The sequence below is a fragment of the Uloborus diversus genome, chromosome 1 (assembly GCF_026930045.1).
Source record: "Uloborus diversus isolate 005 chromosome 1, Udiv.v.3.1, whole genome shotgun sequence".
Taxonomy (NCBI): Eukaryota; Metazoa; Arthropoda; class Arachnida; order Araneae; family Uloboridae; genus Uloborus; species Uloborus diversus.
The window spans coordinates 154,054,014-154,072,070 of NC_072731.1; the positions used below are offsets into that span (position 1 = coordinate 154,054,014).

Below are 18,057 nucleotides of genomic sequence, written 5' to 3' on the forward strand. Positions count from 1 at the left end.
AAAACGTGTTTAAAGATTACTTCCTAGGTAGGCTTTCATTGATTTATTTTCTAAATCATGCTGTACAGCAGCACCTACCAGGGTTACTAGAACTATCTCGTGCCCCAGGACAGAGGAAGGGTTCATCTACCATTTGCACTGGTTATTTCCAAATTTTTAATTTTGCCACTTGCATCCCTTTGTTTCTGTCTCATATGTGACTATGTCTCAGCTATCATTTTTATTTATCTAATTTTTTTAAACTGAAGGACTATTATAAACCATGGGTTTGTAAAATTAGGGTTTACCAGAGATAAGGCGTGCCCAATGTTAGTTTTGTCGCCAGATCTTCCTCCCGTAATGCTAATTTTACTCTATGAGCACTACTTCAATTCCGATACTGGTGGACATATCCCCAAGCAATAATTAATGACGAGCGAAGCAAGTAGGGGATGTTGTCTCCTAGTTTCATAAAATAAAGCATGTGCCCTGCTTTGAATTTGGTCAATCCAAGTCAACACTTTTCAAACTCATACTTGCTAAGTTATGTATGCAGGAACATAATTTCGAATATTTCCAACCGAGATTTTGCATGGAGAAGTAATTCTAACTTTATTTGCGTGGTTACGGCTAGAAGGTGGTGTCTTTTTAGGGGGAGCCCATAAAAATCTGCACACAGACACACAATTCCCTACAATGTACTTGGTTATATCACCGAGTATTTCAATTCAGAATAAATATGAGAGATTATTTCATTAATTCTTCTAGCAATATTTTTATGAGTAAGTTTTTACTTTTATTTTGTAATTTACCTCATATTCAAAGTGAAAGGGAAATAAAAGAAAGCATTAGATACTGCACAGTTTTATAATCTTTTCTAATAGCAAAAATATCTTCAATTATGTTTTTTGAAGTTTTTTACTTAATACTGAAATATAGCAATAAAATATTCTTCTTTTTTTTTAATTTGAGTACAATACTCTCTTTCCTCTTTGTGCCCATGACATTGTTTATTCGTTGGCGCTTGTAAGTGCCTCCAGTTAGTAACATTTACAGTCTCCACACCCCCCCCCCCCCTCTTCCTGTTTCTAAGCAAAGGGTAGCTTCAGAAAATTTATGAAAGAAAAACTATGGTATGGTTTTATGGGAACTTATGTCATATACCCCACCCTTGAAGACTTTTTCCTGTCGGCGCCAAAAAAGCGTATCCAAGAAAACGATGTACGACGACACGTCATACATCATTCTTAGCGATGCCTTTTTAGCGCCAACAGGAAAAATTCAGATGAAAAAACATGATCAAAGCACTTCAGAATACTATATATATCAGAATGTAAATCCACAACAAAAAACATCGCGAATATACGCTTCAAAAATACCAGAAACTAGAAAGTTTTTGTGCAGAAAAAAATTACCAGAAAGTATTTAAAATGCTTAAATTAACAAATAACTATAATGGCTCACTAATGAAGTATGTACCAATAGAAATAAAAGCTATTTTCCAACATGCATTTCATCGAACAAAAATTTTTCTCATACTCTGCTAAAAAAGAGCAAAGTAATTCAAATTGCAATGTTTAAAGGGGAAAACATCCCCAAAATCAATAACTATTTCAGCCAAAAAAACGCTTAGTTATTCAAATTTCGATGTAAGAAAAGTAGAAATGTCTCAACAGAACATCCCAACATAAACTGTACAAAAATACCATACATTAATTTGCTATTCAGAAATGCTTTCAAAATACCTATTACATTTTACATAAAATAACACCTTTTATTTTATAAAATGAAAGAGTCAACTTATTTTAAGAAATTAAATACCTAAAGGAGGCACGTTTATAGAATATGTCTAAATAATTCGTGGTATCGATAAGAATTAACTTTTAGAATAAAATAACTGTATTACTTTTGTAAAATTAATTTACATACAGTAAAAACAATGTTAAAAACAACAAGAAACCCTCAAAATTTTGTAAAAACAAAGAATTTCGGAAGTGAAAGGTTTTTTTTTTTTTTTTTTTGAATTCTAAAAAAAAGAACTTATACCTTTTTATGATATAAATCCTCACACTCAGTCTGAGACAAAACAACATATGACAATGGCACCTTTAGAGATACACACCAAGTTGGAGTTTACGTTTAATTAATGTTCAAATTTGAAGAAACTAGCATTTTCTAATATTTAGTATTCATCAAAAGACAACTAAGATTGGTTCTTTAGTTATTTGTTCTTAGTCTATCACATCTGCGAACAGTGTTGAACCTCTGAACATACTGCACTCATGAAAACATATTTTTTTATACATTGATGATTTTGAAACTTAGTACTTAAATTTGGAAAACAAATCACACTTTTAAGACTATGTATACTTATAACAATTTATCTTTATAAAGTTAATTTAAAACCAAGCTATAAAAAAATAAATAACTTACCCTTTTATCAACAAAATTACAAGCTAATTCTTTCAATTTATCCAATGTAAAATCATTTACATTGACTGTTACTGTGTCGCGCAAAATTCCAGCTTGTAAAACAAATGATAATTCACCAGGAATATTTAGAATTGGGGGCTCCATTGCACCTGAAAATGAAATATTTTAATCAAATTTACTACAAGAAGGTTATAAAGAAACTATGCACCTATTTTTAGAAAACCATTTCTTAATTCACACATATTTAAGAGATTTTCCTTGTTTCTATGTCATTTCTATTCAGCATCGGAAAATATACGGTACAATACCTATAGTTAAAGTTGTGCTACCAAATTAAAGTTACATGAGCAAGCGAGACAACTCCAGGGCCGGACTGGGCGCGGGAAAGCTGAGTTGAAGGGCGCCGACTGAGCCTCTATAATATTTAAGAAATTAAGATTTATTGCGGATTTTTTAAAACGATAAAAAATCATTGACAAGCAAATGAAGCTCCTTTTTTTGTTGCAGAAAATGTCAAACAAGAAGTCATATTTTTTGCAAGTTCAAAAATAGTAAGGAGAGACCTCCCCTTTCCCCCCAAAGAGTGTTGGCACATCCCCTTAAGTATTAATGATTACCTCCTAGAAAGAGCCCCCCCCCCCCTAAAAAAAGAGGAAAGACAACTACAATCTCCCTGAAAATTTGAATAACGTCGGGTGGCGGATGGGGGGGAGGAATAATTTCTAGTTTTGAAGAATGAGAAGTTAGCTAAATGTTTCTCAACAGACACTTCTTCCGAAAAATCATTGCTTGTTCGTCTTTCTTCTGAAATGCATCATTCACTAGTTCAATAGCATTAAGTAACAACATCTCTTGCAGTGATACTTTTTTTTTTGTGTGTGTGTGTGTTTTCGATTGAATTTTTTTCGCTGGTATCTGCTGTTGTTTTAAAACATGATGCTGTCATTTTGTTACATGAATTTGTCGATTCCTTAAGCTGACAAGGTTTTCTCTGTGCGATCGATATTCATGCTCAGGTTTTTTGTTTTTTTGTTTTTTTGTCCCTGCATATGCTAGTTTGTCATTTTCGACAAAATGTTTTTGCAATTTAAAATTAAAAAGAGATGTACATGACGTTTCAAACTGTTGTCTGTTTTATCTTTTCATTTGTAAATTTTTTTTCTTTGAATTGTTAAAAATCTTTGCATTTCTGCATGGTGCTCTTTTAAAGCATTTTAGTTATGCAATTATTTTGAAAATAAGAGCGAGTGGTAATGAATATCAGGCCATTACTAGTTTCTATAAAGGTATCTACTTCAAAAAAAGGTATGTTTTTGGATGAATAGCAATACGAAAAAGGCATTCAGTCATGAAGAGAAAACATGATTTTACAAATTGGGTAAGTCAAAAAATATTATAATTTATCAAAAATGAAAATTAATAAAGAGTAATTAAGATAAAGATTTTAGTGTGGATATAACATGAGACATGACAACAGTGATTAATTAATTTCAGTCCTCAAAACCAAAGATTATTAGAATTATGTTTGCTCATTTGTTCTGTACTCATAGTATACTACTATTTTTTTGCATCTCAAACGTCAAATTTGATACGAATTATGCATTTGTAATGAAATCGGTTTATGCATGCTAGAAAGTAACGGCTACCATGAAAATGAGTTAAAATGTAGTGCTTTTTGCTTAATGTTTGCAATACATATGTTTTATAAATAAAACATATTTAATATTTGGATTCTTTAAAGTCTACTTTTAAAGTCTCATTTTTTTTTCCAAATCAGATATTTATTTATTTAAGCATGATTAATAACGTGATCATCACGTCATAGCAAATATCTTGAGTGAAAGTTACAAGAAAATACTACCAATCAAACTCTAACTTATACGGTGCACCTGATTGCCTCTTTGCTCATTTTGATAACACTGAAACTGTTGGGAAAAGCTCGAAAATTAAATTATTTGAGAAATCATTTTTTATGTATGGATATACATTAAAAATATTATTGTTTGTGACCAGTATAAGGAATAAATGAATTACATAATTAATTAATTAATAAAACTTTTGCAAGAAAACCCAAAGATTTGAGTTTAAAAGAAGAATAAATAAATATCTTGACCATGTCCAATTTTAAATTTTAACCTTGCCTCCTTTTTTCATTTAAGAATTCCTTAGTTTTTTTTCGAAGTAAAATTAAAATTACAAGTTTTTTGTTTGGTAAGAAAACAGGAGGGGTTTTTGTGATGATGTTTTTTTAATCCACATTCTTAGATCATGATCTAATTTCTGAAAATTCGTTTCAGAAATTCTCGTTGTCCAAAGTGTTATATTTTTTAAGTCTATATATAGCAAACGAACATTTTAAATGTTTGTATTCATTTTCATGGCATTGTTGTCTTAAAGTTTCGAAAATTTTTTGAGTGTAAAATTTTGTTTTTGAAAACTGACGCGACCTAGAAAGAGCCGTCATAAAATGAAACAATTATATTTTAAAGAGAGGGAGAACGAAAAAAATAGTTTAATGGACAGGCTTGTTCTTAATCTTTTTTACTTTTTAAAATAATAGTTTTCAATTGATAACACAAGACACTAAAATTTTATCTTTCAACTTATCTAAGTACGTTGTTTTCTTAACTATATGTATTGTCGAATATTTTGCAATGTCATTTATTTGTTGTTTCGCAGCTCATAGATCATGTTACAGTTAATTATGAATCATAGATCGTAATTCTATAGTTTAAGATTATACACGAAGGAAAATATTTTCGCAATAAAAAGAAAAAGAAAACTGAAACGAGTAACCTACTGTTGAAAAGATCCTTAACTTAATGTATCCAATTTTGCTGCCGCTTCAAAATTACTTGTTCACTAATGCTAAAAGCTGATCCAAATGATTCTTCGATTCATGTAAGTAATAGTAATCGACCTCTGTCTCTGTCATCTAACTGGATAAAATTTATGATTGTTGTCCTCCTTTGTCCAGTAGAAATCCGTTGCTATGAATCCCCAAGCATCGCAGATCCTTATCCGTAAAAAGCATCTTAAAAGGCGTCACTTAAAGTCATAAAACAAGTGTGTGTTCTACATGCATGCTCCCTTTTTTCTGCTTACCATAAGATAGTTAGTCAAAAGCTCTTGTACAGTACAAGAATGTTCGAAAGACCCTCATAAAATGCTTTAATGGTTGAAATCTTTAGCTTTTATTCTGTAAAAAAAAAGTGCTTTTTATTTTTTAGGCTTTATACTATCCTGATATGTGAAAAACTAACTGCAGATAGAAAACGAATAAGGTTACTTCGATATTTCTCACACTACATTTCTAATACAGTCTTTCTTGACTCTTATTAATACAGTCAAACCCTGATATAACGAACCCTCAACTGACCGACTTGAGAGATCGCTATAGCCGAGGGTTCGCTACATCCGATTTTTAAAAAAAGTCTGAATTCACTCAATTACTTCCATAATGAACATCCTAATTACACAATGTTTCTATCAGTAGTTAGGTTCACAAAAAGAGAAATGTATTATTTACATTGTACTCAATAAAAAGCAAACTATAAAAATTTACTTTTTCTATGAAAAAAATTCTACAGTATGGACGAAGGATGTTCTTTTAGGTTGCAAGCATTTTGATTTTAAACGCATTTCACCACTTTTTTAGTCAGCTATTGGAAACAAATCCGCAACATGTTTCAGTTGCAAAAAAAAAAGTTAAAAACATTCACAGTTGCCTTCGGAGCTGAAATTGGAGGTTTGGGATCTCCTATTTCTTCATCAATATCAGAAAATGAGTTCACAGTGAAATTGTTCTTGTGAAAGGTTTTTGCATAGATCAGAAAATACTGAAGCACATGAAACCAGAAAACTTCTTTGCACATGTTTAAAGTCATAAATTCTGTTCAATAAAATTTGTTTGAAATGTATCCACTTTTTAGGTCTGGAACGTTTACGAATGAAAGGATTTCTTTCTTACTTTTTGCACCAAATGTTGAAAAGCTTGAAATTTTTGAAAATTTTAGTTCACTATAGCCGATTTTCGAACAAGTGGGGATCGTTACAAGCGTTTGAAATTGCATTAATGACATAGGACTTCAGTTCGGACCATTCAAAAGGATCGCTACAACCGGGGGATCGCTATATCCCGGGTTCACTATAGCGGGGTTTGACTGTATTTGTAATACCAGTGGCGTACCTAGCAAGCGTGACACTCAAAGCGGTAATTAGTGATGTGTCAGCCCCCCCCCCCTCTCCTTCTAAACACAAAAAAAAAAAAAAAAAAAGTTTTCCAATTCTATGTAAACATGAAAATCTTACAATTTTCAGAACAAAACAAAAACATTTTGTTTTTTGTGAAAAACAAAATTTTATGTGGGATAATATACAAAAGGCAAATAAAAACATGCTTTTTATGTAACTTGCCCCAGACGCATGTGTGCGTCGAGGGATCAAAAAAGTAAGGGGGTCTGTGAAATTGGTGGCCCCATAATTACTTTAAACGTATCTCACACACAGGGAAATATAATGGGTTTTCAGTTTTTTGTTATAAGAGGTCACTACTAGGTCTAAGTATTGACAATATGAACCTAATTCTGAGTATAGTAGTATGTATTGATTCCATGGTGTGGGGTGGGAAATATTGGGCTCCGGGTGGTCCCACCTCCTGTAAAATTTTCAAATTAAAAGTCTTAAAAATGCGTTTCAGCTTCTTTTTTTTTTTTTTTCAAAAACTTGCAATTCCACTTTGGGTTATCACCCCCCTGACAGTCAAACCCTAGGCGGACAACCCTGCCCCCTTTGCGACGTCAACTAGTAATAGCTTTGTGTTTTACTTATTAACAACATCGTTGTACATTCCTTCTTCAAACTTAAACTTTGTTTCGCTCATAATGAATTGCATTGTTTCATTGATGCAAAGTTTATTAATAATAACCTTCACAAGTCGGCAGGATAGCGAGGGGGGGGGGCGGTATCGAGCTTCACCTGAGGGAAAACAGATTAAAAAACTTCCGAAAATGATATGAAGGCAGCATAAAATGTAATACTATAATGATTTTATGCAGGAATTCAAATATTAATATTTTTAAGGTAGTATTGTAGCTATATATAAGATAAGAGCGACAACCTCCCACCGCCAGGGCAATGACGAACCTCCTCCAAATGCTACGCAGCCCCCCCCCCCCCTTCCGAGAACGTGACCTCCAAAATGAGATCTAAAAAATATCTTAAGTTAACCCCTAACAATTTCAATGCCGAAGGCTATGCCAGGACCCCCTTTCTTTGTGCCAAACTCTGGCTAAAAAGACAGTGAAGGAATTAAATCCAGTTAAAAAAAACGAATATGTTTTGAACACAAAGCTTGCCAACGGCAAAGATCTTGAATTTTGTTATGATTTTAATTGACAAAATTTAGTTTAAAATCGAAAAATGTTTTATCTTTAAAACTGTTCGGCATCTTTATTGTTAGTCCAGCAATTACCCAAATGTGCCCTGGGGAGCCCTGCAGTACTCCTAGGATCACATCAAAAATTAATTATTTTTTATCAACTAATTTGGACTTATTTGTGAAATTTCTTCCTATTTTTACAGAGCCTCTGCAGAATAAATAAGGGCTATTCAACGCAGATACAAGACTCGTATTTATTTTTGACTGTAAGTTAAAAGTCATACTTTTATTTTGGGAAGGGCGCCAGGCGAAAATCTTAGTTCTAAAAAAGGGCGCCTTGACTCAAAAAATCTAGGAAACACTGTACACTCCTGCTCTAATAGTTTTTTTGTGAAGCGACAAAAAATGCGACATCTGTCATCGTGTTCATCGATCTACTAAAATATTGCTTTTATGCGGCTTATTTCGACATTACACTATTTTTAATGCGCAGATTTCAAAAATTAATATTATTTGTCTTCTTACTTGCTTCTATTGCACTTATGATCATTAGCAGAACAGGGAGTCATGCTATACGCTCTTTTACAGCAACTTAAGTACAGCCAATAAATCAAACCATTCTTGTATTCTTGACCATAGATATGTGCTGTCATTTTCTATCCCTTTTTTATTGGGGAAACACCATGGGTCCGCTTTTGTCCTCAGAACTGAAACTTGGAGCAAAAGATAAGCCACAAACGATGCCCTGGGAGCAGACCGTTTACGAAAGGAGAGGGGATTAATTGCCTTTATGAGGGTAATAAAAGGCAACGTTTATATAAATAAGAAGAACATTGCTTTGGCATGTGAAAATATTCTCACGCAAAATCACTTCTTGGTTTCTCATAATTTATTTCCATTTTGCTAAAACACTGTTTTGGGAAATAAGAAAAAAAATAGAAGGGCGCCTTTCGAGAGGGCGCACCGGGAAAAGTCCTGGTCAAGTTTATGGCCAGTCCGAGCCTGGACAACTCCACCAACTTTTAATTACCAAATATTACAAAACTTGGTGACATACATTTTCAAGCAATAACCACTTACTTAAAAAGTAAAATGTAAAAAATAGGATATCTTACTTTCCTACATTACATATTTTACTATCTAGCCCACAATTGCTAACTTATGTCATTTTTAAAATATAAATATAACAACCTTTCATTCTACAAGTGCTTAACATCGAGTAAAATTAAAGTAAATACACGGCCGAAGACATGCTTTAATATGCTGAAATGGTTATTAAAAAACCTAAGACATGCAATTTGCTGCAAATTATAAAAGCTCTAAAAACGATAACCAAAATGGTTTGTTATGGTCAACCCTGAAAAATAACACAAACAATCAATACAAATCAGGTGATCATTAGCATAGAAAACTTTCATGCAACTTCGGACAGCAACAGGTGTAGAAACATTTCTTTATCGATCTGACATAAATAATATTAAAGAAGAAAGATCTGTGCAACCAAAAAGATCTCCATAATTAAAAACAACAACTATAATTACGATTCACTATTCAGATGCTCCAATTTTTTATAAACATTAAAATAAAATTAAATTTAAAACATTGTAAACACTGCATTAGTTGTGTACCACTGACCTACCTTCAAAAACATTCAATGGAGAAGACAAGCATTATATTGAGACATGCGTGCAAGACACAGATGTACGAGACGCGAACTTTAACTACACAGATTAACGGCTCAATTTATTTTTTTATAAACCATAATAAACTCAAGAAATAGCACGACACTGTCGCTTGCAACGTCAATGTGCACGATCAACAGTTGTCTTCTTCCCCATCGAAGACTCGGTTCAGAAAATGTGCAAATGCTCCATACATATACGTGTCCTTCCCATTATGAAGGCACAGTCCCCACCATCAATAATTTGTTCCCACATTTAAAAATAGGTCTTGAGGGAATACCCAATTTTTTGAAACTCTTCAAAACGTTTTTCTTTAAACTATTTCTCTGTTCCCCCTACCTTGCCGTGCCTTTGAGGGCACATTTTGGTATGCTTTTTTTTTTCATGCAATTAATTTTTATTTACGCAACATCAAGGGTCTAAAGGGAGTGCGGGAAATTATAGACCTGTGAGTCTAACTTCGGTGGTTTGCAAAATTTTTGAAACATTGATGAAAATTAGGATAGTAAATTTTCTAGAGACTAATTCGCAACTCCAACGAACTATAGGGGGCATTGAAGTCACTGTCTAATGGCGGACTTAAAAACTAAAACAAACGCACATGGTAACGAAGAAAATGCTAAAAGTGTTGTGATTTTTGTTCGTACGTATGATTTTTTCGCTTTATTCATTTTAAATTAATTTTCAAAGTCTTGTGGATATTCTGGCCCACGTAGAAAGAAATGAGAATTCAAGAAGCATTACTAAACGTCAAAGATTAATGCAAACTACGTAGTTCGTAGTTCTAAGCAGCTATTTCCACGATGTTGAATTCGATATTTATCAATTCTTGATAAAACTAAATAATAATTGTGGCCTGGCAAGAATAACAATTAATGCTAGAAAATTCAATATGACATTACAAATTGTTATCGAAAGAAGATGATACTTTTTTGCCTTGCTTGGCCAGCGCTTATTGTTTTCCATTTGTAGCCGAGTTATTTCTCTCGAATTCCCGAATCGGTTAATTTAAAAATTTTCTGTTTCGATTTTTCTAATTTCTGAGTTACGATTTAATTGTGTCATGTTATGCAAATCATCAACAAAATTCTCACGGATATATGGTGGTAGTTTTCTTTTCAGTTGATTGACCATTATTTCTTTTCACTTATCGAATTCTGTAATCTTACTACATTTTATTCCACTCATGATAAAAATTAAAAATGGTTTAACTAAAAACGCGAAATCTCGCCAAGGCTACTTTCCTCGCACTATACTAAAACTATAACCCTAAACAAATTTGGCGAAACCTTTCAGCTGAGAATAAAAGGAATAAAGTAAATTCTTTCTCGTTTATTCATTTTGTTCTACGATAATATATTCAAGAAAATATTTCAGAGCATTTTTTAAGGAATTTTTACTAGGCGACACAAGTTCATCATAAGATTAAAAATTATTGAGAAGGTTACAGCCTTTTTCTCAACAAATGTATGCATAATCGTCGCCTCAAAGTGGAATTTCTGTAAGTACTGTTTGTTCTGTGGCGGCTGTATAGATCTTCTGATTTAAAAGGAAGCCGATATGAACCAAACCTTAAGAATTGTATTAACTCCGAAGTAAAGGGGGTCCGGGGGTTTCTCCCCCGGAAATTTTTCGAAATTTTTAGTCTTGAAAACGCATTTTAGACGATCTTTGGTAATGTTAGGATTGAAGAGGTTCGGTGTCACTCACCTGTCTATTTTTCGAACTTCTAGCTCTAAGAATGCAGTTTTAGACGATCTTTTTGATGATGTTCGAGTGAGGGGAGATTTGAGGGCCCATATCAAAGGAAAATTTTCTTTATTTGTAATTCTAACTGACTTTCGTAATATTATGCGCTCCGGTGCGACTCCCTCCCTACGCCCGTTTTTTGAAATTGAAACGTTCAAAACACAAACATTATGTCCAATAATGTTCAGAAGAGGGTGGTTCGGGGTTGTCAGGCGGATTTCTTTCTGCAATTGTAGTGCTAAAAACGGAGTTCAATACGTTATTTTTGTGATATGACGTGGAGGAGTAATTCAAGGGCCCGCCACAAGAAATTTTTCTAATTTGCATTCTTAAAGATGCATTCTACTTGTCTTTGATAATGGTAGGGGAGAAGAGGCTTGGAGCACTCCCTCGGAAATTGTAACTCTAAAAAATAAAAGATGAAAAAACTAAAACCCGAATACGGCAAAAAAAAAAAAAAAAAAAAAAACCTAAAAGATAAGAAACAAGGTAGGTGCTGTTTAATATCATCGTCCTATTGAGTAAAACCAGTAATTTGATAGGTTAGATACTCCTGTTTATTTAGTTCTATTGAAATCCTCTGCCACTTTCGCATTAATAACATTATAATTCAATTCAAATGCCGTTGTCGTGCGCAGTGGCGTCGACTTTCGGGGGGATTACTTCTTATATATATATATATATATGTGTGTGTGTGTGTGTGTGTGTGTGTGTGTAATCGCTTGGAATTTTTTCCTTTCTCTTCTCTCTTCTTTTTCTCTTTTTTTTTGAGACTAACTTTTCGGGGGGGGGGGGTTGTCCCCCAACCCCCCCCCCCTTAGCTACGCCCCTGGTCGTGCGTTCTCAACTACAGTTCTACTATACCGCACGACTACGGTATTTGAATTGAATTATGTTATAAATGCGAAAGTGGCAGAGGATTTCAATAGAACTAAATAAACAGGAATATCTAACCTATCAAATTACTGGTTTTACTCAATAGGACGATGGTATTAAACAACACCTAAATTGTTTCTTATCTTTTAGGGTTTTTTTTTTTTTTTTTTTTTTTTTTGAGCAATCACGATTGCTTATTGTTCTCACTTGACTGTTTTTGACGTTCCTTTGATTTTTCCCCCCGCCACCCTCCGCACCATCACCGTCGACGGGCTCCTCACGATGCTGCTCCTATAGCGAAAGCCGTCTCCAGGTTGCATCCATGTCCTACACACACGCGCATACATACACATCTACACACACACGCACACACACACACACCTACACACACATACACAAACACATACACACACAAAAACATACACACACCATACACACAACTACCCACACATTCATGCCTGCACACAGACACAAACACATATGCCTACACACACATACACATACCCCCTCCCACACACACACATTCATACACACAACTACCCACACACTTATGCCAGCACACAGACACAAACACACATGCCTACACACACATACACATAACCCGTACACACAAACACATACCCCCACACACAAACAGACACGCACATACACACACTCGTGATTGCGAAAAACATAATTTGAATTCAAGATGTCAAAATTCAAATTAGTTTTTTTTTTATTTATTTTTTTTTTTTTTTGCCGTAGTCGGTTTTCAGTTTTTTATTCTTTTATTTTATTTAAATATTTTCCGTTTTAATCTAAGATGGACAAAAAATAATAGCGTGAGTAATTTACGGTAAGCATTTTAGTTTGATATACAAGAATATCATTAACTTAAAACTTAAAAGGTAAACTTAATTTATTGCTATTACATGAAGCTGATAGAAAATTTAAACAATAAAAGATTGATTTAACTTAATAAGACTATAATAGTAATCAACACCAAACTTGTTTCTTACCCTTTGTTCCCTTAGTCGGGTTATTAATAAATTTATTTAAAATCCACTCTAAAAAAATCATTTAAATTCGAGTTTTGCAAGGTAAAATCAACTCCTCCTATTGTTGAAGTCGATTGATAGCGTACGTTACTTGAGCCATAATAACGAATCAATTGACACTTATTCATGAAAGTCGGATAAATAGTTTAGGTGCTACAATGAAACATACGCAAATACAAAGACTGCTATTTTTTTTAAAAAGCAAATTATTAATGATTTTTTTTTTACTCTATATGTGTCTTTTCCCCTGAGACACATAAAGTTATGCTCTTTTCTTTCTTCCTTTCTTTTCTTTTTCTTTTCTTTTTTTTTTTTTTTTGTGTGTGTATGTGTGTGTTTTCAATGTGTATTTGCCTGCCTTTTTGGATTTCCCTTAAGAAGGGGAATAGCATTGAGAGAATGATGCAGGGATCCCAATTTAGGGGTCCCGGGGGTTCCCCCAGAGGGAATTTTGAAAAAAAAAAAAATCTAGTAAAATTCTGCAGTTTGAAGCCATATAAAGGAAGATTGGAATCGAAAATATTCGGAGAAAAATAGGCAAACAAAACTTTTTTTAAATTATGTACTCTTGCAAGTTGAGATAGTACACAGTAACATTTTTTTAGGGGTCGACACATCAATGAGGCAGTCGACAGAGAGATAGAGCGAGGGAGAAGAAAGTATAATGCATTGTTACTTGCTCTCATGGACTTTCGATACAGTTAGTTTTTAATCACCTCTGCAACCCATCTACAAAGTGCTTTAAAAGAAATAGGGTACACACTTAGAAAATAGGTAGCAAGAGAGTAACATAGTGCCCATTTGAACAATTCATAATTTATACGCTTAGTAAGAAATAAAATTGAAGCATACTTCTTTTTATGAATATACTTTAATCCAATGTTAAAGCAACCCCCCCCCCCCCTCGCGCGCACACACACACACACACACACAAGGGAATAGAGTTTGATGGAATAATGAACGATGCTAAGAGTAAGAGTATAATTTCCATGAAACCTATTGTTCAGTGGCAAATCATGTAATTAATTGAGAAGTTCAAGAAATAAACTGCTAAAACTGGAGGTTATGTCCTAGCTGGGTCTAAAAATGTGAAAGTTCTGTCTTTGGACCTACTGTCCGTCGGACATTGTGTCCGTTGGACGCTATGTCCGCTGGACGTTATGTCCGTCGGACGTTCTGTCCCTCGGATGTTTTGGAAGTGGACGTTATGTCCATGGAAATTTTGGATTTGAACCTTATGTGATGTCCGGCATTCCATTGAAGCACACACTGAATTTAACATATTTTGGCACTCCTCCTTATCAACTCCAATTTGTTAGAAGTTTTAAAATTCAAGGCTTGTAGCCACATTTTTGTAAAATTTCAAGCATTTGAAAATGAAATTGATTTTTTTTTTTTTTTTCAAGTATTTTCATTTTTTTAGGAACGACAACTCACACAACTTTTCGTGATAAGCAATAGGTAAGCATAACTAAATGTTAAGCGTGATAAGCATAACTAAAATGTAAATCCGGGCCCTGGAAATGATAGTATAAATAACAAATGTCTCAAAAACATTTTTACAAATTAAAAGCGGTAATGGATAATTAAAGTAAAAGTTTTTGAAATAAGTAAATTTTCTTACGAACCAAACTTACCCTTAAAAATCCTTTGTTTGAATCATCAAAATGAGTTTCAATTTCATTATAACTTTAAAAGGATTTTTAATTACAGCTAAAACGTGTTACAAATGACTCCATCATTCTTCAGTCCTGTTGCCTCGAAACTGGAGAAAAAATAAATAGATTGCCAGTGCCTTCAAGTTTCAACGCGCGAATCCCTTTTATTCAAAAAGCCATAAAAAAGGAAGTGGTAGGTGTGGTATAATCCTCTGTTACCCTAAAGCAAAAATTACTGAAAAGAATTCCAGGAAGCAACCCCGACCCTTCAGCCTTCGGCTTTTCTTTCGAAAAAATACCTCTCTCTTTGCATCTTTGACTGAAAAACAGCTGTTTTCGTTCCGCAAACTGCTTTTATTGCCGTCCCGTCCCACCAAGTAGTGTCCCTGCAGGGTCCTGTACCCTGTACACAGATAGACGTGAAATGGTTATCTGCTATCATCAATGAAAGAGCTAATGAGATGAAGTGCTAATCGATTGCTTAATCTGGCGCCGTGTGCGTGGTGGGCCGATCTCCAAGGGTAGAAAAAGAAGGCTTTCGTCATGTACGAGTCGATGGTTTTTTTTTTTTTTTTTGATTTTTTTTAAGAAGGCAAGGGTCTTCCTAAGATTTTTACAAAGATTTGAAATCTGTTTACAAAAATGAGTGTACCAATTTTAGATTTTCCAGTGTCGCCCAGTGGTTTGATTTCGCATCTTCTAGGCGAAAGATTTTTTTCGCTAGGCGACATTGGTGTCGCGCAGTTCTTATGTTAAAAAATGCTCTGAAATATTTTGCATACTGTCCATTCCAACTAAATGCTGCTGTAAAATATGGTAAGTTTAATTAATTTAAGATTAAAAAAAACCCATATTCTTACAAATTCATACAAAACAATAAAATTTTTTACCTTGTATAACGTTATCCAAGTTTGTTAATCCAGAATTTTCGCTTTCACCAATTATTAAGGAAATAATGAAAACTAACATTATTTTGAGAAGCTCGAGAATACTACTAAGGGACGAATTAATTTCTGTAGCTGAAAGCAAACTAAGACACATCGATTGCGTTAATAAATACTCAGAACAAACTGCCTGTGTTTACGTCAACAGACACACGTGGAACGCAACGTGGCATTAGTTTCATTTGCAGTTTTGTAAATCACCGCAAGGTAGCGTATTCGAGCGCTGGAGTTCCGAATAATCTATTGACTAGTTTTCAGTACGGTTGCAGGAAAGGTCTAGATCATATTACGGAGTATGCTGATAAATGGGGTATGGCTGTTAATGTTGGGAAATGTCAAGTGCTACATTTAGGGCATAGAAATAAGTGTACAAGTTATTATTTGCAACGTTCAGTCATTAGTCAGGCAGACAAAGTTACTGATCTGGGGGTCTTAATAAGTCAGGATTTAAAGTCTAGCCAACAGTGCAGCATTGCTAGCAACAAAGCCAATAAGATGCTTGGGTTTATCAATAGATTTATTTCAAACAAATCTAAAGAAGTTCTTCTGCCCTTATATAGAAGTTTGGTAAGACCCCATTTGGAGTATGCTGTTCAGTTTTGGTCTCCTTGTCTTAAGAAAGACATTAATGTATTGGAAAGGGTTCAAAGGTGGGCTACAAGGCTAATAAGTGGACTTTCCCACTTAGATTATGATTCCAGGCTTAGAAGGCTAAAAATGTACAGTCTTGAGCAAAGAAGAGACCGAGGGGACATGATTCAGCTGTTTAAATTTATTAAAACGAATGATGTTACGGGGCTAAAGTTTAGCACTGAAAACAGGACAAGGGGTCATTGTTTTAAGCTATTTAAATCTCAGGCTAACATGGATATTAGGAAAAATTATTATTTTAGCAGGGTAGTGGAACCTTGGAACAGCTTACCGGAAGAGGTGGTAATGAGCAAAGGAGTAGACAGTTTTAAGAGGGCCATTGGTCTTCACTGGGTATTGTAAATGGACTAGGACCAGTCTAGCTGGGCCCAGAGCCTGTTGCTGGCGTCACTTTTGTATTTGTATTTGTATCATAAATATCTGCTAAAGCACTGTGAGTAAGATCGCCTAAACCACCAAAGATAGCTTATTTAATGATTTCAATATCGAAAAACACTCCTACTTTCAGATGCAGATCCCTTTTCTGGTTTTGAAGGGGATCGTTACGAAAAGGGGGGGGGTCATATTTCAATTGTTCTCAGAAATAGGCGTTTTGGAGCGTTTTTTTTTTTTTTTTTTTTTTTTTAATATAAGTTAGTATCATTATTTTTTTTTTTTTTTTTTGAATATAAGTTGAAGGACTGAAGTTTTAACTTCAGTCCTTTAAAGAGCTCTTAGTTAGTAAATTTGTGAACACCTTCAAAGCTTGGAGTTGTATCTTTTGAGCATTATTTCTCGACATCTCGATATAAAATGCTGAGAGATCATACAAAGCCATGATGCCTGTCGTAATGTCAAAATATATATGTTTGACAGACCGAACTTTCGATTGCCAGAATTAATAATCAAATCCCCCCCCCCTCCCAACAGCCCCCCACCGCCGCTTAGCATGGAAAACAAGAAATACCAACTACTCAAAAAAGCAACATGTTCTTCCATTTGCCACAGCTTAACTTTTGCGAATGCAGATAGTTATTTTCCATCTACACACAGCTACCGAAGAGGTCAAAATGTGATTCCCAACCCGAGGAGGCAATTTGGCTCAACAAAAGGTTGATATACTTGTGAGGGGCTATGAAAATTTAAAAGATAACGTAATTATAAGGAAAGATCAGTCAATATCAAAATTGCAAACCTATATGTAACCCAGGACCGTCGCTATAGGGGGTGAGGGGGGTGTCTCACCCTCCCAGTGATTTCATCCAGTCGGCAAAATCAGTTTGAGTCGGCATTTTCAATATTTCAGAATTTCAAAGCATCATTAATTAAAGTATAAAAAAAAGAAAAGTCAGCAAAGTTCCATATTTTGGTACTTGGCGCAAGATAAAATACGTCGAGCTTCCATATATCGAACTTCCACATATCGAAATTTTCTATTTATCGAAATCCCAGCAAATTTCAATGTTCATTACATAGAAAAATTGTGTCTATATATCGAAAAATTCTCTATATGTCGAAACATTTTCGAGACATTCGTTTTTTTTTTTTTTTCCCCACTTTAGACTGTTAGTCTCATGAAAAATGAAGGTTAGAACAGAAAATTATGTTTACTAAAGGTTAATAAGAAACTCATAAGAAATCTGAGTTTGACGGGTGTGTAGATAGGTCGTTGTTCCGTTCTGGAGTTCT

General features: G+C 34.1%; 1 protein-coding gene across 1 annotated transcript in view; it reads right to left on the minus strand.

Annotated features, from left to right (window-relative positions):
* The window catches only part of LOC129232990 (serine/threonine-protein kinase D1-like), a 61,297-nt gene extending 51,678 nt beyond the window's left edge, over nucleotides 1-9,619 (minus strand). Inside the window, exons 1-2 of the mRNA XM_054867073.1 lie at nucleotides 9,432-9,619; nucleotides 2,413-2,561 (exon numbers count right to left, since the gene is read on the minus strand). Coding sequence (XP_054723048.1) covers nucleotides 2,413-2,556 — 144 coding nt within the window. The 5' untranslated portion in view covers nucleotides 2,557-2,561; nucleotides 9,432-9,619. The remainder of the gene's footprint in view (nucleotides 1-2,412; nucleotides 2,562-9,431) is intronic.
* Between the last annotated feature and the right edge of the window lie 8,438 nt (nucleotides 9,620-18,057).